General features: G+C 36.4%; 2 protein-coding genes across 2 annotated transcripts; both read right to left on the minus strand.

The window, feature by feature from the left end:
- Positions 1-2196: 2196 nt before the first annotated feature.
- LOC137393586 (E3 ubiquitin-protein ligase MARCHF8-like) lies at positions 2197-9820 on the minus strand. Its single transcript, XM_068080210.1, has 6 exons — positions 9735-9820; positions 9127-9534; positions 8681-8776; positions 8098-8255; positions 6229-6372; positions 2197-3086 (listed from the first exon to the last, which is right to left on the minus strand). Exons 1-6 carry the CDS (start codon positions 9741-9743, stop codon positions 3020-3022), a joined length of 882 nt encoding a protein of 293 aa, XP_067936311.1. The 5' UTR covers positions 9744-9820; the 3' UTR covers positions 2197-3019.
- Positions 9821-10145: 325 nt separating this feature from the next.
- On the minus strand, positions 10146-26788 carry LOC137394024 (sorting and assembly machinery component 50 homolog B-like). The gene is made up of 11 exons (XM_068080739.1): positions 26715-26788; positions 26490-26591; positions 25725-25931; positions 21577-21707; positions 21194-21281; positions 20236-20364; positions 19673-19831; positions 19404-19560; positions 17556-17696; positions 11348-11487; positions 10146-10604 (listed from the first exon to the last, which is right to left on the minus strand). Exons 1-11 carry the CDS (start codon positions 26763-26765, stop codon positions 10563-10565), a joined length of 1347 nt encoding a protein of 448 aa, XP_067936840.1. The 5' UTR covers positions 26766-26788; the 3' UTR covers positions 10146-10562.
- Positions 26789-27578: the final 790 nt, after the last annotated feature.

Genomic DNA, 27578 nt, shown 5'->3' on the forward strand with positions numbered 1-27578 from the left:
CCGTAGTGAATGCATGCATGAATAGAGCACGAGATCTTTATGCGCACCGCAAAGTGAAATAACTTTGCAGAACATATCCGTTTATGGCTTCAGTTTATGACACTGACCGTATGCAGCTCAGTCAAAACAGCGGCAGACGTGATCAAAATATATGTACATTGCGAATCGTATTCCAGTCGATATCAATACCGTAGTCTAGTAGTTCTGTGCCATTTATTGCTTGTATTATACCTCTAGTGTATATAGCCTACACATTTATGAGTGCACGTATAAGTCAGTGGTGAATAATACTGACCTTGATGTTTACAATGCAGTAAACAAGCATATAAAATATATGAGGTTGCAAAAGTGAATCATACTGGTGAAAAATTGTGTTTTCACGCATGATACTGCTAAATATAACATTTTATAAAAAGTAATTGCAATGAATCAATTTGTTTTCTTTCAATGAAGACTTGTGGCCGGAATAGAAAAGCAAATAAAAATAGCACTAAAGATATTTTGCCACTAGCTAGGTTTTCAACACATGTAACAATTCCTATTGATATTTCTAGCCAAGTGCGCACAGATGCATTGCTCTATATTAGCCTCGTTTGGCACAGGAGAATGCTCATTGCCCCTAACGAGATACCATCAAGAGGCTTGAGTGGGTGATAATATCTCTTAGGTTCTGATTGCTAAACGATTATGCCCGTTTTGTAAGTTTCTACTCGCTTGTGAAATTACATAATATCATTGATATTACTGGTGATCATAGGAACCTTATCGTTTATGCGAGATATTCTTTTACTGAGAAAAGGTTCATGAAAGCTGTGCTGCTTGGCTGCCTTTGTTCAATTCAAAATTGCCTTATGGTTGCAACTGTTGAGATATTGATTTGGGTGAAACAAGGTCTTGCTTTGCTGTAAAAGTTGAGCGGTTTATCATGAAGAAAGAGCAGATTAGTCATCTTGTATTTGAAGGCTAGTTGATCGTCTTGCTGATTATTTTATGCATTATGCAACTAACTTTATATTACTTACAAACTAATAGACATCAAGTTCTTACAAATTGAAAAATTATTGTTATGATTTAGACAATTATTTTTAAAAAATGGCTTTTCAGGAGCCAAACATGTTTTCTATTTTACTACCTATTAAATTTCCTTTTCGTAAATAAGCCAAAATGCTGCCATCTTTAATAGGGCATTGGCTGCTTTTCATCTCAGGAATTCTCCGAGTCCAGACTTATTAGAGGGTTCATTAAGCTGATTGTGTGGGGGAGGCCGCCACTTCATAATTGTGGTAATTATGAAAAAACAATAACACGAACAACGCGAGTCAATGCTCTGACACAAATCAGAATTTATCGATTCCATGTTGCTACAGCTCTGACTTTCGAAGAGCTTGCTCGAAAGTCAGAGCTGTGCCAAACGAAAAGTCTGTTCACCGTAACACTAAGTTGTAGCTGTTTGTTATACTAAATGAAGTTCACGTCATGTCGAGAACTTTAGCCCAAATTATTGAGAACACTGCTAAAGTTTGTTAATCATTACTGTTCTTGTGTATAGGAAATTGAATAAAAAATGTTTTACCTCTTCATGGTGGGAAACTCACAATACTTGCTACCTGCTTGATTTTTCTTTTTTATTAGTTTGTACCCGTAATACAACCAAATGTCAAAAGTTTATAGTACAAGTGTTGCTTAGTAAGATACTTTGTGTGGGGGTGGAATAAGGTCAACTTTCTCATTGAGCCATAGGTCACAAGTTATCTCTTTTGGAATGCTTAACCTGGCCATTTATAAGTAAAAGGTGAGATAGTTCATGTAGCAATAGATTAGGAGCCAGACAAAACATTGGTTCAATACGACCGCGTGTCGGTACTGGAAGTATCTAATTTAGTTCAACACTTGTGATAACACAGACCGATAGCAATAAATTATACCAGGAGTTAGGTTTTCTTTGCTCTGGTAGCACAACTCCAATTTTTAAGCTAGCTGCATTTTAATAATTGTATCATATATGGTATTTATAAGTTCCGCGGATATCAATTCTAGCGATTCTACAGGCAAAAGCTGTGGATATGTGTACGACATGTTGTGGAGCTACCGCACAAGTATTCTAACCATGACTGAATCACTGATGAGACTCGCACAATTCGTGCTGCAGAAAGAAGACGTGATACGACTATACATGTGCAAACAGCCCATGTAAGATAGTAGAGAAGAATACTCAGTATATTTGATTCTAGCAAAACATGGAGACAATGCATTTGACATAGTAAAATACTAAAATATCAGCTGATAAAGAGTGGAAGCGAAGTGCTCAGTATCACCGAGTATTTAGTTATGCTTTTAATATAATGCAATAGATGCAAATATAATGCAATAGATGCAAATATAATGCAATAGATGCAAATATAATGCAATGCAAGAAACAAGTATATAATAACTAATAAAATTCATGAAAAAGACATGACTATGCATAATACAATAGTTCAAAAAGAGACCAGGAAACACCAACTAATTTACTTTTAAGCAATACTAGAGGATGCAATTAAAGAGTGAAACATTTATAATCATTAAAATTGTAATTTAGTCGCATTCAGCTATACGACGGAGAAATATTCTGCACGACTATCAAGATAATATTGACTATAGGATGCGAATAGTCTATTTAAAACAGATAACTATTGCTAAATCACATCTAAGCGCTGCATATGTCAAACTACGGCTGAGCCGACGTAACCTCTACATTTACAAATTGTTTACGAGCAAAAATACACAAATCTTAGCTACTTAACTTTGAGCAAGTGTGAACGAACAGCGCTTGACCCAGTAACACAGACACACACACTGCGCACCATTGCGGACTCTTGTAAACCAAAGAATATCTCTAAACTTGAGCAATAACTAAGAGTAATGACTAGTCACAATCTGCACACGTCAGCACAAATCATTTCAGCAGATATGCAGAGACGGCGGCAGGAAGCCCATCTACATCGAAGTACTTTTCACCATGATATAGCCATGTTTAGACTTAGTTCCTCATCAGGGAAGTGTCCAACTTCCTGTTATAATTCTCAATCACCCAGACTGTATTGTGACTGTAAAAGATGATGGTGGAGAGACATGTGAGACACAGGAGAGGACAATTCTGTGTAATCAGGCGTGACATAGTCTAAGGTTACCATTCAATGACCCGTATAGCGCATGGTAATTAGAGACATAAATGTATACCAAGAATGCTCTCCTGATAATCTATTTTTAAAGATAACATGAAGACATTGTCAACACCCTCTACATTGGTAAACAAGAGTATCAAAGTAGATTCTGAACAGTACAAAGGAGTTTAACGCTTTCTGTGGGACTCTCATAGCTTTGGATAGCTTCAGATTACATATTACATATATAATATACATATTACATATATAATATACATATTACATATATAATATACATATTACATATATAATATACATTTTGTATATATAATATACATATACTGTAAAACCTCAAATTGAACGCCATGGCGCTCTATTTTTCAACCCTTTCTCTATAGTGGCGGTCAATTGGAGGCGAAGTTCAGATAGAGGCTGGCCGTGTATTTTTTAAATGGCTTGTCAGAAATTTCGGAAAGTAAATTTAGCCGTATTACGGGCAAAGCGAATCTCATCGATATTTTGCTCTTTTTTTGGTGAAGCGATGTTAAACCTTTAGAATGCAATAAATCTGCTAACTTACCTCCAACATGTCAAAGATTTATTCATGAATATGCATTGAGAAATCGAGTAATATCTCTACCAGTTGATTATCTATTGCTTGCAATTGACCTGCATTGATATTATAGCCTGTGTCCTGTTTTGCAATTTGTTGGCACTTTCAATTTTTAATTCATTTTAACTTTGAAAACATATTTTTATTTTATATTCATATTTACCAATGTTACGGTTTGGAGCCAAAAACTAGCTTTTAATGTGCAATAGAAAAGGAATTACAAACGATGATCAATTGTATGATCAGATTACGGCAATGATTCTATCAAATAATATGCTATAAATTTGCAAATTTATACGTTATATAATTGATAATCTACCAAATATACAAAATATATATTCATGAAAAAATGACAAACGAATGACACTTATATTACATGCAGAAACAAAAATTAGTGTTTTTAAAACAAAAATATTGCTATCGTCTGCTCGGATAACTGCGTTCTGATTCTGGCTTTCGATGGAACAAACATCTAGTTGTCCAATAGCTTCCACAATGTCTTCTGACCTCAACTCTTCTTCTGCATTGCTGAACTAGTTGATATTAGTGTCCAAACAATTTTTCGGCAGAGCAAAACTTTTACGCGGTGTATTTAGCACAAATGCAACGCGTAAGTTTTGCTCGCTAAACATAACCTTTGGTCAAAAACTTGCAAACCGTTTAATATGTACATCGAAGTACTAAGACCGCGTTAAACAAAGAACTACTAGTAGCCTGAGACAGTTAGTAATTATTTCTATGATGTTACTTTCAAAGTTCATCCACCATCGCAAATTCAAACCGTTTTTGATATACGGCATGTACTTCGAAATAGAAAGACCCCGTTAAACAAGGAACTACTATTAGCCTGAGACAGTTATTGATTATTTACTTTTATGGTGTTACTTTCAAAGTTTTAACGAAAAAAAAACAAAAAGCTTTGGAGTTGGACAATGAGAGAATTGATTGTTATTAATGTAAATGATTCATTATTAATACGATTTTGTGGACACTGTTCTACCGATCACTTGATATTATGGGTTTATAAAGACCAAAGATAGTCGAAGTGGCGATAAAATGGAAGTGGCATTCAAATAGACGGTGGCGCTACATTTTTCAACCCTTCTCTCATAGTGGCAGTCAAATGTAGGTGGCGGTCAAAATTTAATGTAGGTGGCGGTCAAAATTTAATGTAGGTGGCGTTCAACCAGAGGTTTTACGGTATATCTGAAGTTTTGCTTTAGTAGCTACATGGGAGTGGCTTGGAGTTTGGTTTGTAAATTACAAAAAATGCGATTTACACTCGAATAAATACAGCTCATATATATACACAGTGTGTTTATCCGCATGTAAGTCGCATGTTTTGTACCAAAATATCGCCTAAAAATCAGTATCTACATATAAAGGACAAGAAGAGTCTAAAGACAATGTACTTTGATTAAAAGTCATAGACCTACTAAAGTCTAGTGAGCTAGCCAGACACAGAAAGGAACTGTTGAACAATCTTAACATCATGAAACAGAAAAAGCTGAAGTATGCAATAGCATGAATATTGGTTTCAAAATGCAGTGACTAAAACTAGAGAGTAGGTACCAATTTCGGTATATCCATTTTAATATTTGCCCTTTTCAGGGCTTTAAAAAAACCACAAAAGGCGTAGTTAGGAAAACATGACTTAAGGATACTCCCTACTGTGAGCACAGTTTTCAGGTGGTTTATTGACATAAATATAATATATAACCTTCAGTAAAAAGATAAAATAAAAATTTCACCAACCTGACAACTTTGACAAGGTTGATTGTTTAAAAATGAATGCCTCAAACTTGACATCTATTCTACGGAGTGGCATATCTGCTACATTAAAACCTAATGGATGCCAACAGACTTATATGCATGCTAAAGACATCAAAGCAGTTTCTCTTCTACGTATTGGCACGACTAATAGATTATCCTAAGCTAACAAAGAAAAGGCCAGAGTTTGGTTTGAACGGAGCTGGTAAAGCGGCATGATCAGTCTAGAGAATGGTGCAATGACGCGAAGTTTCAGACAGGTAAGGCAGAGTTCACACCACTCCTACTGACAGATATAAATACATACATGCCCTTTTGAACAAAGTCACTGAGCTGATGTTTAAAGCTAGTTAACACAGTTGAAAGAACGAACATAATTGATTGCCAGCTCATAATATGAGGATTGTAATGGTATGCAATAAAACAACATCTGATGATTTAACATTGATCTTTGATTAGTACAAATACAAGTTTAATAGCAGTTACCTGGCCATGAATAGGTTAAAAAGCATACATAAAGGTATCGATGAAAGGAGGTCCATTTGATCAGGCCAGTGATGGCTGGTCAGTACTTTGACATGATATTGTCAGAAGGGAAATTACAATAAGGAAAATCCCGTGATAGCTATTCATGATATTCTCAGATGGAATTTACAGTAATATGAGTATGATACTATGAGATTGCTGTATAGCAATACTCACCGAATTACATTTCTGAAGATGTCATATATCGTATGACGAGCTTTGATCTCTACCGTTACAGCGATCATGAAAGTGACAAAAAAAACAACGCCGCAAGTAAGCGTGATCAGCTCTGTAACAGTCAGACTTGCCTTCTCTTCCTCTGTCACCTACAAAACACGCTCAGGTTTATTCCAAATTCTCAAAATAAGATGTTCAACAACGAGTTCAACAAGGCAGACAACTACTACTACATCACATCAATACAGATTTAGTAAGCGGCGTCTGAACATTGGAAGCTGACATCATACACACATCATTTCAATAAATGTTCCTATCAGACAGAGACAAACATAAATTTACTATAGAACGAGTTTGGAGAGACAAGGCTTTGTTGCTGGTCATTAGTGATATAATGATATTAACTTCTCTACCAGCTGCGGGCGTATCCCAAGTGACCCGGACATGATTGAGTTACAGGATTATTAATCAAGTTCAAAAGAAGCAAGCTGCGATATGAGCACCAGTTGAGGAAGTGAGAAAGCGCTAACGGACAAACAGCAATGGCAGCACAGGATAAGAACTGAACTTCAGCCAAATATCAATGAATATTCCATGGCAAACACAGACTCACAGGAAGTATAATACAGACCGTCTCCATCATACACGGTCAAGATGTCTAGTGAATGAAAGCTATAAACATTAATGCTCTAGCAAGAGTAGCAGTAATGCTCTAGCCAAAGTAATGCTCTGACAAGAATAGCAATAATACTCTAGCATGAGTAGAAGTAATGCTCTAGCAAGAGTAGAAGTAATGCTCTAGCAAGAGTAGAAGTAATGCTCTAGCAAGAGAAGAAGTATGCTCTAGCAAGCATAGAAGTAATGCTCTAGCAAGAGGAGAAGTCATGCTCTAGCAAGTGTAGAAGTAATGCTCTAGCAAGAGTCAAAGTAATGCTCTGACAATAATACTCTAGTTAGAGCAGCCATACACTGACTAGTAAATCTCCTGCTAAACATGATAACAATTTATTGTAATATACTTTGCATACGTATTGCCTCTCATTGTACTCCCCTTTGATTTTAATGTGTTTTGAAATCATTTGCAATTCAGAATGACAGGTGTCTTCAATAGAGTGACATACAGCTGCATCCATTTCACTCACTATTGTTCCATATTATAATATGAATCCATTAGATTAGAGCGGACAAAACGAAACTGCTGTACTCTGATTGGTTGGCATAAGATATTTAGCCCTTATCTAGTCCATAAAAGCAGAAATACCAGTTAATGTACTTTCCACTGACTCTTTGATATTTTCACACTTTCTTGTCCTTGATTCAGCTCATGTACAGTGTACTAAGTCACGTGGGCATAAAAACAGAAGATAACATGTTGATCACTAGTTGAGATGAAGTGATACTTTTTCAAGAATGCCTAGTAGATAGAGGAACCATGACTGCCTTTTAAAAAGCCCCAATTTTAGATTCCGTGCTGTGGTCAACTAGCAATGCGTTCAGTTTGTGTTTCTCAAACATAAGCTTGTCAGTGTTATTGGTTGTTTCCCATGAGTTCGTCTTACAGATAGAGAGACTGCTGATCATGTTGTCCACACTTGCAGGCGGAAACATTGTGAGAAATAGTGTAAGTACATAAGGGTTCTAAGATTCTGGTGACAGTCAGATAAATGTTAAGTAGAGACACACCGAAGCAAATCTATTCACATTATCAAAATAGTTAGATTAGATCGCATGTGTGCACACGCTAGTACAAACCAAATATGACATATCTAACAGACATGTTGAAATGTGAGAGCATAACAAACTTTGAGAAAATACACTGTGCTGTATGTCAACCAAAAGCACCGTTCACCCTCACAACACAGTAGCCAGGTCACCTTGTACTTGTGAGCTCCTCCGTTGCTCGAATCATAGATGAGGTGCTGAATAGTGACAACAGCTGACGACACCATAGCGATGATACACAAGATGAATATTGAGTGTAAAATCTTATCCCTGGTAGAGATTCGACGCATCTTCCATTCTCTACACTGAAAAGAGTTACAGACATTCCTCTGCGTATCAGTAGGTACCAAACTCAGAGATTCGAAGTTTTATAAAATTGCTTAACACAACAAACAATTAGTAAGTGTTAAAAAAACAAGCTAGAGTTCGTCTACTCAAGCACACCCACTCACAATCGTGAAAACCATTGACAAGATTTTGGCTAAAAATAGATTATACTCTAACTTGACGGGCCAAATGTGAAGGATAGGTCTGCAAAGTCACACTCATTTGTGGATACAAAGCAGCATCACAAGTTAATAGAAAGAGAGCGCATCATTGCACATCAGCTCAAGCAATACAAAATCACTTTGTTACATAAAGAAAAATAACATAGTCAGTAGCAATCAGGTGACATTTAAAATACAATGTGTATTAGTTAGAATCAGTGAGCCAAGGCTGGATAAACTACCTTTATGTATTTTCTCTTTCTATACAAATATCCACAGAGTTCACAATTGCGAGGGTACTGGTATTTCTTCCTCCGTAGTCTCACCTCTATCCAGTGCTGTAAAATAATCTAACATATAGAAAATCTGGATATTGCGAACAAAGAGCCAATTCACCCAAATACAATACGTGAATTATCTGAGCAATTTGGTTTTGTAATGTTAAACCATTCAGCACGTTAGTGGATGAAATCTAACAAGTCTATAAATATAAACGATGCAAAATCTACTATTTTGCATCAAATATGAGTAATCAAGTTTTTCAAAAAAGCATCTTCAAAATTAGGTTTTTTAAGTTAGTTTAGTTTTTTGCTCGAAGTTACCAAGCATTGTTTTATCAACGTTGCTGGAGTAATAAATGTTAGCTTTCTTGTATCAACTCACCAAAAGGCTATTCTTCATCGCTTACCCTTAAACATGTTCCATGTACATACTTGAGACTGCCATCACATCGGCAGGGAGTAAGTAAGGCATTATTCTTTTCAGCGGGATTTTGACATATTCTGCAGACTGGGTGTAATGATGAAAGTGTTGAGGAGAACGGAGTTAAATCATAACTTATTTTAATGCCAGGTAAGGAAAGTGCTTCATCGCTTGATGATGGTGAAGAGTGCTCAGACTCATCATCAGTGAGTAGACTGTGTGACAGCATAGGAACATTTAGATTGTGGATTTGAGTTGGCTGAACAACAACTACTTTTGGATTTTCCGAACAAAGAGTGCTGTTAACTGTTGGAGAAAGCATGGGCTCCGTATCAGCAACCACTGCTGCAGCATCTTCAGGTACATTTTCCGATCTATTGTCGTCCATATTGATCTTTAAACAATGTTAAAGAAAACACGTAGTTCTGTAGGTAGTAAACATAAAATACAAAAATACTTCACTAAGTCTATTAGTAAAATGAATATAGCTTACACCGATGAAATCAGAAATATAATGTAGGCAGAGCGTAAATAAATGCAAATTTATTAGCAAGACAAGATTAAAATGAATGGTAAGCTACAACATCGTAGTACCTTTAACATATCTAAGAGTTATCTAACGGTCTAATATCATTTAAGTACCATTGGAAAATTACACAATCTCCTCTCCTCGAACTACCCAACGGATATAAAATAATTGCCTTAGCTTTTAGAAAAATTGATATAGATCAATCGAGTTCGTTTCAAGCATCTACAGTCAACGCGTCTTGGATCATCGGCTTAAGGCATGGACAAGGTCGTGTAACGTAAGACATTGAATATGTCTATGATCAATGTGCTTATAATTCAAGAAAAGACAACTTCTTATGTTATTTTATCAAGAGATTAGACGGCTGATTTAGAGTATCTAAATTGCGAGTCACAGAGCTACGAGTTACTACTCCATGTAGCTTATACAACTCAGTTATATTTTTTTCAAGTTGACCAACACAACAAGACATGAACTGCAATAGACTGAAAAAGATATATTTTACATCACAAATGGTATCTAGGAAAAAGCTTTATTACAAATTATAGCAAAATTGCATCAGGTTAAAAAGGTATATTAATGTTTAGAAAGCTTATACTAGACAAAATTTAATAATATTTCAACATTACAAACTGCTATCATCACATACAAACTTGGGATTTATCGTCCCTGCAGCCATGAGCTCAGCTTATTACCTGTCACAAGCAACATAAATACTTCACAACATGAAATAAATATGCATTTGGCGATGCATCTAGTCACAGCAGTTATATGCTTTTCAGTATATCGTTGCTAATCACCACACAAATTACTCCCAGTCTATATTACCTGCTGTACCTAATCTTAAGCTCTAACTATCCGAAGATAATGTTTATCTTGGTATATATTCATCATCAGTCTCCCACACTAATGCCAAACTGGAACCCTGATTGCACCTAAAAACAAACAATATCCACGTAATACAGAGAAGGAATTTTGACTGAACCTATCAACATACAATACCAATGTTATACAGAGAAGGAACCCTGACAACCCAACAACAAACAATACCAATGTTATACAGAGAAGGAATCCTGACTGAACCTAACAACACCACTAAAAAATTACTTGATTAAAAAGAATATAATTGCTTCTTTTATTTTCATATTTGCTTCTGCTATAACTTTGCACACTACAACAGATATTGATTGAGTGAAGGTGTATGGTGGTTACTATACAGCTGTCAACTGTTGACACCTGTTACAGGTATCTTAACAACTTTTATTACTCTGCCTTCACATTAACATGGGCTGTTTACGAAACCCACATACCTTCACAGTACCAGTACTCTTCATCAGACCACACACACACACCTCCACAGTACCAGGTCTCCCTATCAGACCAAACACACCTTCACAGTACCAGGTCTCCCTACCAGACTCCACACACCCTCGCGGTGCAAGGGTTTTATGAGACAAATTTTCTGCTTACAAATTAACAATCGATCGAAAAATCGATCTATTTATACCGACTGCTGCACTGCAGAACTTCTTTTTGCCGAGATATTCCTAAACTCTCTGCAAGACTGACTGCCAGACTGAGGATAAAAGTTGGCAATGCAAACACCAAAGCATTAACTGGTGCCATTGTGAAACCTTGACCAAGCCAAAAAGGTGTAAATTAAAAGACTAGAAAAGACCTTATCATGCCGCTGATGCTTGATCGGAAAACAATAGTTTAGTTCCATCTTAGCACCAAGGAAGTTTGTCACAATCCCCGCCCCATAAGTTAGCCGCATTGTACTCAGCTGATCTTGATAGCGTTTCTTCCATGAACTCTCTAAAAACATATGTACTGAATATATCGATGAATACTAGAGAAAGTCTCACCCGACAAACTTTGAAGAGTTTAGGATATTTATACCAAAACTGGATAATAGATATATGAATACAGAAAACTTCAAAAATTGCTCAAAATATGAATACAGAATTAATGAACATGAATACGATATTAGTGAATATGAATACAGTATTAGTGAATATGAATACGGTATTAATGAATATGAATACGGTATTAATGAACATGAATACAGTATTAATGAATATGAATACGGTATTAATGAATATGAATACGGTATTAATGAATATGAATACGGTAGTAATGAATAGGAATAGAGTATTAATGACCATGAATACGGTATTAATGAATATGAATACGGTATTAATGAATATGAATACGGTATTAATGAATATGAATACAGTATTAATGAATATGAATACAGTATTAATGAATATGGTATTAATGAATATGAATACCATATTAATGAAGGTAATCTCCTGTATTTATATTCAACTAAACCAAGCAGTTGAACATAAATAGAGCTAGCTAGGTTAAATGCTGATCTATGTTCATTGAGTCTCATTTTAAATGCATGAAACAATTTGTTGTGAAAACAAACAGGCTTTAGTTTAAACCTGGAAATTGGTCACTATGCATCAGTATTAACACTTGAAACAAAAGTTTTGAAGTTGAAGCTTGGAAACTAATCAACAATTATAACAACACTAGTGTGTGATAAAATCGAGCTTTTTCAGCTCATTTTTCTCGACGTTCAACCTATTAAACATCCTGTAACAAGCTACAAGCAATGTTAAATAGCTTATCTACCTTTCAGAAGACAGATTATTTTGAAGGCTGAGTTTAGGGAATACACGTAAAGGATTTTAAAACACCCATTTCTATAATTCTCGATCGGACTATACATCCCCAACTTCCGTTCCTAGAAAGCTAGGCTACGTCACATATTTATAGGCGGGGCTTGTTGTGTCGATTGTGACACCGATATTGAATCGCTGTAAGCCTTAAAGGTTGACTTGCAACAAAATTCACATTACAGTTATTTGGTATCAAAAGATCCGCCATGTCTTACTCTGTTGTGTAGTAGGTGCCAAATATGTGGGAATGTGATTAAAAGCTCTTAAAAGCTCAAAAACGAACAGAAAATCGCAGCGACACGAGACCGCCCTAGTTTGGATTCGTTTTCCAAAACGGCTAAAATGTGACGTATGTGTGGGAGGTGGTTTATGTTTACACTTTCATGCATCCTTATTCGTCGAACTATTTTCACAAATATACTTCACGCTTGCAATAAAAACCATGTCTATTGTTCTTACGCGTCTATTTTATCGGCATCGTAATGCTGCAACTTTGAGCACTGATATCTCAAAACATAGCATAAAAATATGTTTAATTTTTTAAACTTAGCTTGAACGATTGCATATCATCCTCTGATAAAAATGATGAGCCTTTTGGTCCGCTATGATGGTCGAAAAATGCTGTAGAAGTTGTTCGCGCCATATGGCGGGAATTGTAAGTCACATGATCAGATAATGTTAGTTTCAGTTCAAGTTTGATCTATCGCAAATAACAGATACGCTTTCTCGTATTAAACTTGTTAATTTCAATTCGTCATAATCTCTAACGCGCCACATCGTGTGTGTGCAGCTGGCAAGCTGAGAAGCACCTTTTTTCTTGGCCAAGAGCAGAGAAAAAACCAGACCTTCACCGGGCGTGGAGCAACTGGGTGAAGCTGGATGTGACAAACTTTATTTATTCGCCTGCTTACTCTTACCTTTGTTTTCGCCATTTCAAAGACGACATGTTTTCTAACCTGTTTGCATACTCCACATGCCACCAAAGCACGTGAGTAATTTATTTTATGAACCACTTGTATTCGTAGTAGTAACTCGGGTTATTTTCTAGTATTCTCCTAATACTACTGTATTAATCTATATAATATTACAATACTAATGTCATTTAATTGTAATATGATATTATTAGTATTTTGTCTTTTTAATTACGTGTATTATTCTTATTATAATAACAAAACTAATTCATACTGCATATCTATCTGTAAAACGTAATACATTAATCTATAATTGATAAAATAATGTTATAAGTTTCACGATTAATTTCGCCAAATTTCTTAACCCCACTCACTTATAGATATGTTATATAAAATAGTTATTGTCATTTTCTGGTATCATCGTTAATAGCATATTAGTATTATTAGATGATTATTATTAGTATTAGATGATGAAGAGTTTGTGACAACCACTGAAGACTGGGAAGAGTTGGCGCTATGTTGGCCAGCGTCAAACTCTCTCCAATTACATGTAAGATAGCGCTGAACTTAACCAAACTTGACAAAACATAAAGAATATCCATAGAGTTATTACTCACATTTTCATGTTTACAATATCATGGATTCTGATAAGGTTTTGTAAAATCTGTGTCATGATTGCATGGCTATAAATTTATTCTTTTTCTGATCAAGCAAATGTGATATAATAACAGGAAATGATGTTGTACAAATCTTATTGCAAGTCAACTATTGTGTTGTGATTTCAGACCCAAATCCTCCTTCAAAGAGGAGAAAATAATAGTGAGTGTGACAGCACTCCAGCGACTATTTCACTGTCACGCCTGCGCCCTCCCCTGCTCATTCACGATTGTGCGAGAAGGCGGATGGGTAGAGTTCAAGGTTACATGTGCCTCCTGTCACCAATCGTACACTTGGGAAACAACTGCCAGGGTAAACAGAGCTCACGTCATCAACCCCCTGCTGGCAGCTGCATCACTCTTTTCTGGCAGATGCCTTACGCAGAACCTCCGTTTTCTGTCGCTCCTGAACATCGCGATACCAAGCCACAGCGTTTGCCTCTACCAACAAAGAGAATACTTACATGGTGTGAGTGTTAATATTTACCCATAAACTTGAAAAATGTGAGTAAAAGCTAGGCACACTAATTGAATAACGACATTTAGAAACAATTTTTTTCTTGAAATGAAAATATGTCATCCTTCAAGCGAAATATATTATAATTTGAAATTCTGATTCTTCATCATAATATAACACAAAAAGGGGGAAGAGGATTCTACATTCTTAGACTAATGATAATGATACAAATTAATCTTGTATAATGAAGTTTTACAATATTTTACAGTGTATTGCTGAGCAGTACACCCTGCATAACGAGGGATTGATGGCAGCAATCGATTGGGAGCTTGATTTGGCAGGTGACAGTAGATGTGATAGTCCGGGGCATTGCGCACTATACGGGGCCTACACTATGATGGATCAGAGCTGCGGTTTAATAGTCAGCAGCCATCTTGTCAAGGTAAAACTTTGACAGTTTTTACTTCACAGCCTGACAAAAACCGAAATTTTTTAGTAGTTATTAATACATAAACATGAAGTTGCTGATTTGGCTAAATAATTCATTCAAATAATGTGAAAGTGATTTTTGGTCGTAACTTTTTTACTTTGCAGTCAACGGAGACCACCAGCTCTAACGCCATGGAGCTGGAAGGCTTCAAGCGATGCCAGTCCGATCTAATTTTCCACGGCCTGAGAGTGAGGTCCATTACAACGGATGTTGTTACAAAGGTTGTGTGCATACCGCAAGCTTGTGTTTCAACTTATGCCGCAAATTCGTCGTGGTGAGCGACGGCCTCTACCTGCCTGCTTGGTGTCTAAGATTCGGGCTCTTTTCCCACCAACGGATGATGAAGAAGAGTTTGCAGACTTGCAAACAAGATTTGCGGCATAAACCAAAACACAAGATTGCGGTATGCACACAACCTTTTCCGAGCAATCGGCGATGGCTCTCCGAATGGAAATAGATTATCTACCAAAACAATTATTGAAAAACAATAATTGCAGATCATCAAAATAATCTCGATCTTTATATAATAAAATCATAAAACTAATACACTCTCTACTGTAGTAAGTGTACAAGCCAAATATAACAATTCTCCTTGAGTTCCACGAGTTCAGAATATGTGTGTTCAACCGATGCATTAAATGTGTAACACAAGAATTGTAGATAATGCATGACACATTAGCATAGCTTTGGTGTTATTGGCATTAAATGAAAATCCAACTCACTATGATATCGCAGGTAATTATTCCACCCCAACTCAAGGGGTGCAGGCGCCACAAGTTCGTCCACACCAAGATGCATACACGGGCATTCATGCTCCCCGCGATCATGGAGACGATGCGCAAACTCAGCATCATGGCAGCACAAACATTCAGGAAGAGATGGCATGTCTTGACAGCGCTTGCAGACACACCACTCTGTAGCCGGTGGTATTAGCTCCTAAAGAAATGAACAGATATGTCTATGCAACCATAGCTAATACATCAGGTCGATGTTATCCAACAGTATATCAGTGCAGCACTAGATTTAAATATTAAAATTGTTAATGTTGTCATTCGAAAAAAATCTGTAATTATTTTTTCGCAATATGAAGCGATAATTATCATCATTAAAATCATATACATGCATATAATAATAATAATATTCGTTCTATCACTCTCAAGCTAAAACTATTACTACTAGCTAGCTTGGCACATAAGAGCTGGCTAGTGGCGGTGCTTACTTGCTGGGAGGTTTGATTCTGTTGAGGATCTTCTTCAGGTAGAGCGTCAGGCTCGAAACGCCAGGGTCTTAACTCTTCAGAATTTGACATTTTTTATGATCGCAACTCGGACATGTTTACGTATGTTGAATAGTCGAACGGAATGGCCAAGATGAAACTGTAAAGTAGCGAGCATCTATATTTGATACGGGGTCTTCGGTAAAACCCGAAGTGTTTGTCATAAACTATTGCTACGATAAGTTTGATATTGAGCTTTGTATTGGCCTTTCAATTCATGCGAGAACATCACGTGACAAGACAATAACCAAAGTCCACGGATACGTCATCGAAATCAAGAGATTCCAATCTGCGGCGGCTTTTTGTTTTTGAGCTTTTAAGAGCTTTTAATCACATTTCCACATATTTGGCACCTGCCACACAACCGAGTAAGACATGGCGAATCTTTTAATACCAAATAACTGTAATGTGAATTTTGTTGCAAGTCAACCTTTAAAAAATAAAATTGACTTAGAAAGTTAGTGGATTAATTTTTATTTTGAGTACAAAATCGGAATCAGCGTGTCTGATTTACCTATAAAAAACAATGAGAGCTGTTCGTGGCAGCTATTCTTCAAGTCATTGGCCTATTTCTTGCCTACTGTACATAGCAAAAAATAGGCCAATGAGAGAACCAGTCATGAACAAAAATTGAGCACAGCCTGTGTTATATGTAGAAACAGCTACAACGATTGATGGAATGAAGAGCTGATTCTTTAGCCAATAAATAAATAATTTTATGTACTATAACTAGTTAAGACATGCATTGTATGTCTTCTCCTTATGTGCTATAACTAGTTCAGACATGCATTGTATACCTTCTCCTTATGTACTATAACTAGTTCAGTCATGCATTGTATGCCTTCTCCTTATGTACTATAACTAGTTCAGACATGCATTGTATGCCTTCTCCTTATGTACTATAACTAGTTCAGACATGCACTTTAGGCCTATGCCTTCTCCTTATGTACTATAACTAGTTCAGTTATGCATTGTATGCCTTCTCCTTATGTACTATAACTAGTTCAGTCATGCATTGTATGCCTTTTTCTTATGTACGTACTATAACTAGTTCAGACATGCATTGTATGCCTTCTCCTTATGTACTTTAACTAGTTCAGACATGCATTGTACGCCTTCTCCTTATGTACTTTAACTAGTTCAGACATGCATTGTACGCCTTCTCCTTATGTACTATAACTAGTTCAGACATGCATTGTATGCCTTCTCCTTATGTACTATAACTAGTTCAGACATGCATTGTATGCCTTCTCTTCAACTTATTGTCAAGGATTCAGAAGCATAGCGATAACTCAAATGAAACAGCTGGATGCTCCTTGTGCAAACTCCTGGTACATGTGCTGACAGTAACATAACGTAGCCTGGTTGGTCATACAGTCAAAGAGACGAAAGTGAATCCGTACCTGTGTTCCAGTTAGAACAGTTGCCACAGTTGACAAACAGCTGCAACCGGAACTTGTCAAGAAGGCCGCCACGTACTCCCGGGGGAGGAAGGAGCAGGCTTGCGTATCCGAGCCAGAAAAAGTCAGCAGCAAGAGCATTTTCTGCAATAAATATTGAGCAAATGTGTAGTAAAATGACTTCATTAGCTATTTAACTAATAACTTTTCTACCATGGCTAACTGAAACAATTTTTACAAAAAGATTACCATTTATCTTTTTGACGCACAATACTACAACTATTCAACAGATTTTCGTTACAGCGCTCCAACATACAGTTAAACCTTGGAATATGAAGTTAATTTCTTCAAAGATTCTTGTCCTCTGCAAAAATTGTGGCATGATGAAGCAACTTTTTCACAAAAATAAATATGTACTGTGCTTCATTTAAGTTGTTTCACAACCCACCAACTTAATGAAGTAATTATGGATAAAATAAAAACAAAAGTAAAAAACTAAATTAATCAAGTAAGAACCAGTAAAGTTCTTAATGTCACATAGCCTTAGTTAAAGACAACGAAAGGTGTAGCCTAAGCAATATAGGTGATGAACAGCCCGAAGGTGGTAATAGAGCTACAAAACAAACACTAACTTGGACTATGCGAATTCTAAATTAACATAGCTTTTTTGTTTTTATATTTGAAAGTTTTTATCTTTCATCATTAATCGTCGTGCCAACTATCTTCACTTCTGCTCACTTTCGTTTCTCCGCATTGTTATCATCTTCTTTACCCTGATAAGTTCTAGACAGCTAAATGATCCACAGACTTTCTATGCCTTGCTATAACTTATTTATTTGATTCTAAAGCTTGGTTCCAAATACACCACAAGAACCGGTGGCAGGATCACAGGGTACCAGCGGTAAAATAGGAACCTACACATCAATTACCGCCGGTAGTTGCGGGCGGTCAATGCAAGAGTTCAGCGCTGTTCAACTTTCGCAATTCGCAAGGAGCCGCAGGAAAAACCTTCCCAAAATGCACTACACAGGTGAAGGTCAGCACTTTCAAAATGGCATGGCGAATGACCATTTCTAGGCAGTCGTCAGCAACGCAGCTTTATGTGAACGTAAGCTGCCAAGCCTAGCTCCGCACGTATTTGCTGTGCAAGATTACCGCAAGGGTGTCACAACTGATATGGGAACCATGCCTAAGGAATGTATGGCCTCTTTCCTTATTTCTACCACTATTACTACTCAACTGTTAGTCAAGGGATCCATAATTTAAAAATTAAACAATGAAAGTACTAGACACGGTTTTAAACGATGAAAAAGAGAACTCGGGCTTACATGTATGTACTGATTTAAGAAACTTCAATATTTCATGACTGTTTCATCATAAATGATGAAAACTACCTAGGGTATATTAAACTATTTGCTCAAATTTTACTGCTCGTGTTGAACAAATGGTATGTTAGGGTAATCTTAAGTCAAGGTTTGACTGCAACTGAAGATTCAATCATGGTTTGTTTAAATTTACTTCCAGATACAAACTTTACCATTGCACCTTTTTCAGTCACAATATGATATATTTGATGTTTATCTAAAAAATCAAAACTCAATGGACAATAATCCATCCAAAACAAATGCAGACTCCTTGATTAGCTCTACTACCTCCATAACAAACATGTGAGTTTTCTTCTCCCTACAGCAAACAACTGCAACATACTCTAGTGATCATAATCCCTGAACCTAGACTGACCTCAAGCTGACTTAACACCTTTCACAAACCACTGTAGCAACAAGCTATTACTGCTAGAATTCTGATGCTGGCTAGGTTTACGGCAAAGGCATGCCATAACCAAACTCTCACCTCCTTCTCTAGGCCCGATGCCCTTATTCTCAAATCCTCGCAGACTTGTTGGGCCTCCGAGATAAAACTTGTCTAGTATTGACAGCGGTTTATTAACTGAACCGGCTGTGAAGTTCAGGGGCTGCACATGACCGACACTGCAGCCCACTTGTCCAACCTGAAAATGATCGATGTTAGTCACACGGCAGCCTAATAAAATAACTACAATACAAAATGAGCAAGAAGCTGAAAGCAAGAGACAGCTGAGATGCAAGTAATCTAGAGCTCACAATTCTGCTTTTCGGGAGGACTTGATTAAGCTGCAGAGAAAGCTGCTTTGAGTAGAAGTGACAATCTCCACCGAGACCTGCGAGTTCCTGGGATAATCTAAATATGATACCCTGGGAAGGAAGGATGACGTCATCCCTGCTGTCGAATGTCATCTCATGCTGTAAAAACAGTCTTCAATCAAAAGACAAGACGGACCCGTGTGTACTCTGTACAGTAATACAAATAACAGGTGAGCAAGGTTACTTGACTTTGAAGCTACAATGATTAATTGTCATGTCTATATAGGCACGATTCCTGAGAATGACTCACCCGTTGCTACCTCGCAAAGCTCTAATAACAGTGAGCGTAAAGGTAGACATAAGATAAATACTATAAAGAAATAAAATGTCAAGGAAAGCTGTATCAGCCCCAGATACATTGTTTGACTGTCTAAGGAGTTCTCAATGCAGGTCATACTGTGAACCAAATGCGAGAGCCACCAGGCATGTCATAGTAGTATATATTGACTTGAAAAACTAGCTCACTAGTGAAGCAACGACAAGTCCAAGTATTTCAAGCATACCTTGAGGCTGGATTTGAGTGAATGTCCAGCCTGTTCCCGAACTGACCACGCAGTTTTGTCACTCAGAGGTAACAATTGCCTCCACACTCCCAACCAAGAAAACTTGTGCATAAAATCGCTATAGTTTATCTAAAAAAATTAGAAGGATACAAACCACTCATTGTGAACTTGTCACCAACTACAATAATGCTACATACCATCTATATATATAGATATACTAACTGTGCCTCCCCGCGTTGCCCGGGTATTAAAAATCTGCTTATAAACAATGAGAAGTGATAAGAGTTGCCTACCACTTGCTATTAGCCTGGCACATTGCCAATGGAAAATGGTATTCAAAATCAGCTTATAAACAATGAGAAGTGATGAGAGTGGCCTACCACTTGCTCACCTACCACTATTAGCCTGGCATATCGCCAAAGGAAAATTCCAGTAAGCTAGTTAATAAGCGCTAGGCTTCTAATGGCGGTAGGCCATGACGTTGCGTCAGCATTGTTGTCCAACTACGCTATTCTAATAATAGCTATAGCTGGAGGGACACACATATATGAGCAGTATACACAGTTGACACAGTATATGAGCAGAAAGCTTTATTCATTATGATATGATACTACTATGAACTATATCCTACACTACATGTAAATAATGTCTCAGCACAGTTTATGCAGCATTAGAATTTGGGTTGTCAAAAAAACGCCAGGTTTTAATTTAATAGGAACAAACATCTAGCAGGTAATTGAACATTCTGTCGAACTTACTGTACACTATGTTGAAAAGATGATTATAAAGTTGGATTCTCAAGCTGACTTGGGTAACCTTTGCAAATTTTGCTTTGAATTTATGTTAGTGAAATGTAGAATTTACTTGAAGACTATGAAACATTGCGAATATTACTTGTTACATAGAATTCTTACAATAAAAACAGTGAAAGCATATTTAGTTAAGACAATTCACTCACCGTACGGTCTAAAGTCACACCGGTGTGCTGCTCCTTGAATCCACTGAGCACCACATTACCTGAGTAGCTGTAGGCTGATGTACTTGCTCTGTACAAACAATAACAAAACTCCTTCCATGTCAGGCCGCACTAGGCAACAGTTTCATAAAGATTGAACTGCTCAAAGTCTGCAAGTTTTTTAAAGATTTAGTATATTTGTACTCATGGGAACCTGACAGCAAGGCTTTGCATCATGTTTATTAATTGTAATATTAAGTCGACCAGCTATCACTAAAACAGTGGCTACCAGCAACACTCTAGCTTGCCATCGTCCTGCGACTGCACACTATTACGAAGAAATATCAGACATTTTAGAGGAGGCTCAACAAGGAGACTTCACTTACACCGAGTCATAATCAGTTCCTGTTGGTTTCTGGAATACAATCTCTTTGCGATTGTTTTCAAGTGCTTGTTGCCAACAGCACGACAGTTTTTCTCCTCTTCCAAGCAAGTTAGGAAACAGCCCACTTGCATTCTACCAATCATAGCCAAAAAATGGAAAGATGCTGCAGGAGCGAGCAATCCCCTCGTAAAACATATAAGTAGAGCTTCACAATTTCCAACAATCACCGGATGATTTGATTCAATATTGCAAACAGCTAGTTCATGATATATTGTGATATTATTATATTAAAGAACTTAACAAGCAACTGTTTGTGTTCGTAATAATTAGAAACACTTATTTTATGAACGCCTGCGTGGGTAGAAGGACACGGATTGAGCTTATTGTAAGATTAAAGGCCCTTGCGTACTAGTTTCAGTATCGCTCACTCTGAAAATTGTTAGGTGTGAGATAAATCGTCATTACACGATTATGTCATTTATACGGCTGGCGATATCTCTTTGAGCGGTAGCGATTTTTAAATCGTCTGTCTCAAAAATTGCTACCAAAGAATTAAATCAACATATCGTGAAGCTTTACATATAAGTAGTCTATATTTGGAAAAAATAAAAAGAGAAACTGTCATCCATGCAACTTACCAAATGGTTAAATGAAGCAAAAAAATGCTAGACTTCAACTTTTTTAGGTAAAAAAAGCCTTTTCATATCCTACCCAGTACCTTTCTAATATAATCTTGCAAGCGGGATGACAGCATTGCCTCTACTTTTGGTTATTTTCCCATTGATTTATTTAAAGATGTGGTTGCGTCAAAAAGGTCAATTCAATGAAATTAAGACCAATAGAAGGCTAAAACGTCAGCTACAATTTGATGTCATTTTTGTCTTTGTAGACTAAACTGTCAAGAGATATATGCGTTTGAATGAGGCCATCTTTTAAAAAGCTCAGATTCCAGCGGGTGTTTCATTCGTGACGTAACGAGTGATACATGTGAAGAGTCCACGAGCGATAAATATAAGATCTCTTCCTTAGCCAATCATCGGGACGAAATTTTTATATAGGTCATGTTAAATTTTATTGCTCATAAAACGGTTTGTCTGTGATGTCAAAGATTCTCCTTGTTAGGGAGATTACTCTATTACTAGTTAGTTAGGCGCATCAACTACAAGTAGATTCTAGTAGCTACATGCATTGACATATTTATTTTACTTTAATTATCAGACAGGTTATGGTTAGAGCTGACAGGCGTCAGCGGCGTTGTGCTGCAGAGGAAAATAGGAGAATGGAGGTAAATTTATCTTCAACTTTAAGTATCCTATACATATATTCTAAGCTAACGGTAATAATTTTAGTATTCATGAATACATCTACTAATAAGTAAAATTATAGCTTTTTTGCTATCACGAATCATCGTTGCATTTTAATCGTTTCACAACTTTTTATCATTTCACCTAGCTATAGCATTTTCCTTGGCATTTTTAGCTAGTAAATTAGATTTATGATTAGAATTTATGTTCAGTGTGTAAAAAGTGAAGAACATCGATTGATCAATGCTATCTTCAACTCTCAGAAATAAAGCTTCGAATTGTTGGCTTGGCGTATTTATGCTTTTGTTAAACATTTATTCGTTTTGAAAATTCCACTCGCAATCTATCTAACTCTCAAATTGAAAGCTTTCAGTAGATACGCGTTAGAACGACATATGTATATATATATATATATGAATGACATTTATTACATTTGTTTTAATGTTGCAGGATGTTTATGTTTACAGGTTCACTAGAAGAGCAGTCGTGTCGGTCTGGAAACTGCCATAAATGGGAAAGAGAGACACAAATGTGTGCTGCACAAACCATAATATGTTTTGTTTGAGTTTGCTGCAGTAGATTAATTTGCCCTATTATATGAACTGAAACTATGTGAATGACCCCGACTTGGATGGATGTCTTTAATAAAAACTTTGAACTGCGAGGAAAACTTTTTGGCTGGTAAAAATTATATAATATTGTTGAAAACAATGCAAAACATGATTTGCAGAACATATTGAATACATTATAGCCCTGTCATCATCTATGCTGAAATCTTATCTGATAGATGGATTTATAAAGTGAAATCAGAGCTGTGTTGACAGGTACTTGTGAATAGCTCGACTCCATTCCAACGGACCAAACATTAAGTTCAAAAAATTTTATGCTCCACCCTACTAAGTGAAAACAGGTGAGTCCACAAACCGCCAACCAGGTGCAATAATGGTTTTATTAATCCTTTACCAGAATCGGTGGGTTAATTGATTTCAACGAATTGACGTTGTTTTGCATTCACTATTTCGGTCAACTCATAAAACCATTCGTTTTGTATTTGAACTAATCGAATGGACCAGTAAAATTTTCTACAAATTGATACTAATAATGACTAGATAACATAGACTATACATGACTTTTTGGGATGCAGTTGGTTTCGCCATACATTCGAACATATTATTTCCAAAGATGGCGGCGTGCCTATTTTATTTAATAGCTAGTTTCCGGTGTGCGTGTAGCAACTGAGAACTTAGCTGATACAAAGACCGTGATGAAATAGCTAACTCAACGACCTAATTAACGTAGACCGGCAGAATCGTAGTCGGTACTCAGATGTTTACACAGCATTTAGAAGAAGTTAATATGACAAATTTTCAATTTCCCTTATTTGAGGCGTTTGAAACATTCATAATCACTATGTTTCCATGATTCGCAGTGCTTCGGAGTTGCGCTATCTCCGAATCATGGAAATGGCGTCTTCGCACTGAAATCACTGCGCACTGATCAGTGCGAAACCAGTGCAAATTCGCAGCAAGGAAACAGCGACTGCGCAGCGACTGCGCAGTGGCTGCGCATAGCTCTCATGCCGTGGAGATGGATTCTTTGAGGGCCATAAACTAGTACAAAGGTTGTCCTGCTAATCTTGTTTTTTTACTATTCTTCCGATCTTCTTTCACCTAAATTTAATTATGGTCTGCATTCACGAGGATGATGAGGTGATTTTTTTCCTGGACTTTGTTATCGATGCCAACACTTTTCGAAAAATAGGTGGCAAGTCCTAAATTAACGTTTAAATAATATATTACTTAAAAATACTTATTAAAAATATATTACTATGTAAAAAGTGTGTTAAGGTTTGTAAAACCTTGTGAATGTGTATTGTAAATAAAAGTATAATGACGACAGAATCATAAAAAAACCGTTTATGACGTTCGGTATCCATGATCGATTCTATTTCTCCATCAGGCGATTCGATTTATACAATTTCTCTTCTCTGGCTAATTTGCGGTATTTGCTGAAAACCACTGCGCAGCATGGAAACGTACAATCCCCTCGACTTCAAAGGGGGCTGCTTCGCAGTACTGCGCACCATGGAAACATAGTGATTAATGTATCTGTAGCTGAATTAAAAATTTTATTCTAGCCAACATAGCAAATACAAAATAAAATATATGCCAATAGAGCTGCATAGGACTAGACTTTTATCACACTATCCGATGAAATTTCTTTTGAAATCACCTCAAATTTGACGCAACCGCATCTTTAATCGATATGCGACAAGAGCAAAGACGAATTTCCAACTCTAACAGCTATGATTCAGTGTTGATGACAAACATGGGCAATTATCGACTACATGAGGTGACAGTCCAATCTACTGATGATAAAAACAGAGCTCCATCACTTGCTATGGAAAATTTAAAAACTCAATTCAAGCTGATTGGGTGCACAATCTAATTATTTTATTACCAAACCCATCACAGCTGGCATAAACATGTAAACAAATTTTAAAATTAAATAGGAAACTATATATGGTAACAAAAATATTTTAGGTATTGAAAACTTAATTTTGTTAATATAATAGAATATTTGTCATGAGAAATACAATTCAATAGAATACTGGCTAACCAATTGCTCATATGATTTACTGCTAATGAATATAGGCTATTTGTGATCAGACTAAAAACAGTAGTCCTAGTGTAAGCTTGTAGTGAAGAAATTGAGAAGTTTCGGATTTCAAAAAACCTACTTAAGTTGATCTTGTAAAAACTTTGTTTTCTGTAGTTTCGCTGATAAATTGGCTTCAGGTAAATAACAAAAAATGAGAAATATCAAAACCTCTCAGCTGACATACCAAGCCACCTCCAATGCCGATCTTCGCATCAGCATCATTACCCATAAAACCTTTGACAGCGCCAGCCCATCGCTTCTTTTCCACCAGGTTTACGTGTACAAACAATCCTTCAGATCCATCATCGCTAACGTCAAGCTTCAAACCGACTCCTTTTGTCACACCCAGATTGTTGAATGTCGCTTGAACATCTTGGGCACTCTCCAGGTACTAGAGGGAGGCATAAGATATTAGCTGCGGACTGACATTGTTGAAAGCATTCTATGACTGTCACAAGTAAAAAAATATATATTATTGGATTTAAAGTTTGTTTAATAATATACAACCGATGAGTCTTTAAGAAAACAAAGAGTGTCGTAACAGAAGCATGATAAGATTTTGAAATAGAACTTCAACTCATCAGTACGGCAACACAGAACGTGTCTAGGGTTTCTTAAAGAACATATTTTATGTTAGAGCGTGATGCAAAGATGAGTGTTTGTCCTTGTATTTCCTTATAATTCTCAAACATTCATGTTCGATGACTTCAATGACTCACTGGCTCCATTTATAGTTTCAAACATACTTGCTGAATTTTTTAATATCTAAAAATGCTGCTAAAATTTGGGCGAAAAGATATGTCAAAGAATTACATCATATCATGCAATTATATTGTATTGTTATGTTTACTGTAGCAGGGCATATAAGCAAGCGAAAATCAAATACACAGAAAAAAAAAACTTCATTCATTTTTACAGCAAAAAAGGATAAATAATTATATTGTATTACCTCGCGAAGTGTTTTTGCATCAAAGAGCTTGCGTGATACATTCTTGGCAAAGTCTTCTTTTGTCCGCAATAAGCCGTGAATAAATATTTTTGATATGTGGATCTGCATAGAAATAATATAAAAAATCTTTCAACATTTTTAGATGCAATCAACGAGTCTACAACATCATATCATGCTGGTAAAAAATACATAACTATACATAGCTAACATCAAAAATTAACTTACAGGTCTTGCAAGGATATCTTCAAGGGAGTTATTTAATGTATCTTCTGCCATTTACAAAAACTAGAACCCTGCAAAACAACACTACCCATTCACACCTTCATTTAACAATGTGGAAAACCTAAAAGCCTGGTTACATATGCTGCTGGAATAGTAGGAGTACATAATTAAACAACACACATAAAATATCAGGTGAATGTTGCTAAAATAGCTTTTAAGTAAAATCTGATTGCTATTAAAAGGAATTGAAGTGAACGTAAAATTATTAATGCTTGAGTTTTAACATTATTAGCCTCTTTTTACTGGATTCATGCACTTTTATAATTTGTGTAAAGTTTAGGTACTGACTACATGATTCATTGAAAGAGGAGAGATGCATTATGTTAAAAAACAACGTTTTACTGAAGGCTTGCAGAGAAAAGGTAATGCTGAGGAAATGTTTAGCAATTGGTTCAATAGTATAATAAAAACATACTTAATCATAACAAAAGCCAGCTACCTCCATACATCACATGATAAATATGATGGTCACACCTCGACAAAAAATATGGGTAAACTTTTCCAGACATTCAGCAAACATTTCAGTTACCATGATTGCTAGAACAATGATTAAATGTGCCATATTTGCCATGAACAGGGCAAAAGCCAGACCTCACTGGCCACGAGTCTCTCCAGCAACTACCTGTTCAACTGCTCATTTAAAGGGCCCAGCGCCTTGACTAGCAATGCTACTGCGCAGTTTGGGCCTCATCATTATTTCCTTTTGTTGTTTTTCTGTTTTCATATCTTTTGATGAAATAAAACAAAACAAAACAAAGGAATGGCTTTAGTTATTACATATATGTCTTGCTTTTCAATATTTCAAAA

The sequence above is a fragment of the Watersipora subatra genome, chromosome 4 (assembly GCF_963576615.1).
Source record: "Watersipora subatra chromosome 4, tzWatSuba1.1, whole genome shotgun sequence".
Lineage (NCBI taxonomy): Eukaryota > Metazoa > Bryozoa > Gymnolaemata > Cheilostomatida > Watersiporidae > Watersipora > Watersipora subatra.

Excerpts from the sequence above, each read along its gene's own strand:
- LOC137394024 (XM_068080739.1), bottom strand. The coding sequence starts at position 26,765 with ATGGCAGAAGATACATTAAATAACTCCCTTGAAGATATCCTTGCAAGA. Across the intron at positions 25,932-26,489 it reads ATGCAAAAACACTTCGCGAG|TACCTGGAGAGTGCCCAAGA; the intron begins GTAATACAATAT and ends GCCTCCCTCTAG. Across the intron at positions 19,561-19,672 it reads TCCTCCCGAAAAGCAGAATT|GTTGGACAAGTGGGCTGCAG; the intron begins GTGAGCTCTAGA and ends GATCATTTTCAG.
- LOC137393586 (XM_068080210.1), bottom strand. Across the intron at positions 8,777-9,126 it reads TACATGGAACATGTTTAAGG|CACTGGATAGAGGTGAGACT; the intron begins GTAAGCGATGAA and ends ATTATTTTACAG. Across the intron at positions 8,256-8,680 it reads GAAAGAGAAAATACATAAAG|TGTAGAGAATGGAAGATGCG; the intron begins GTAGTTTATCCA and ends AACTCTTTTCAG.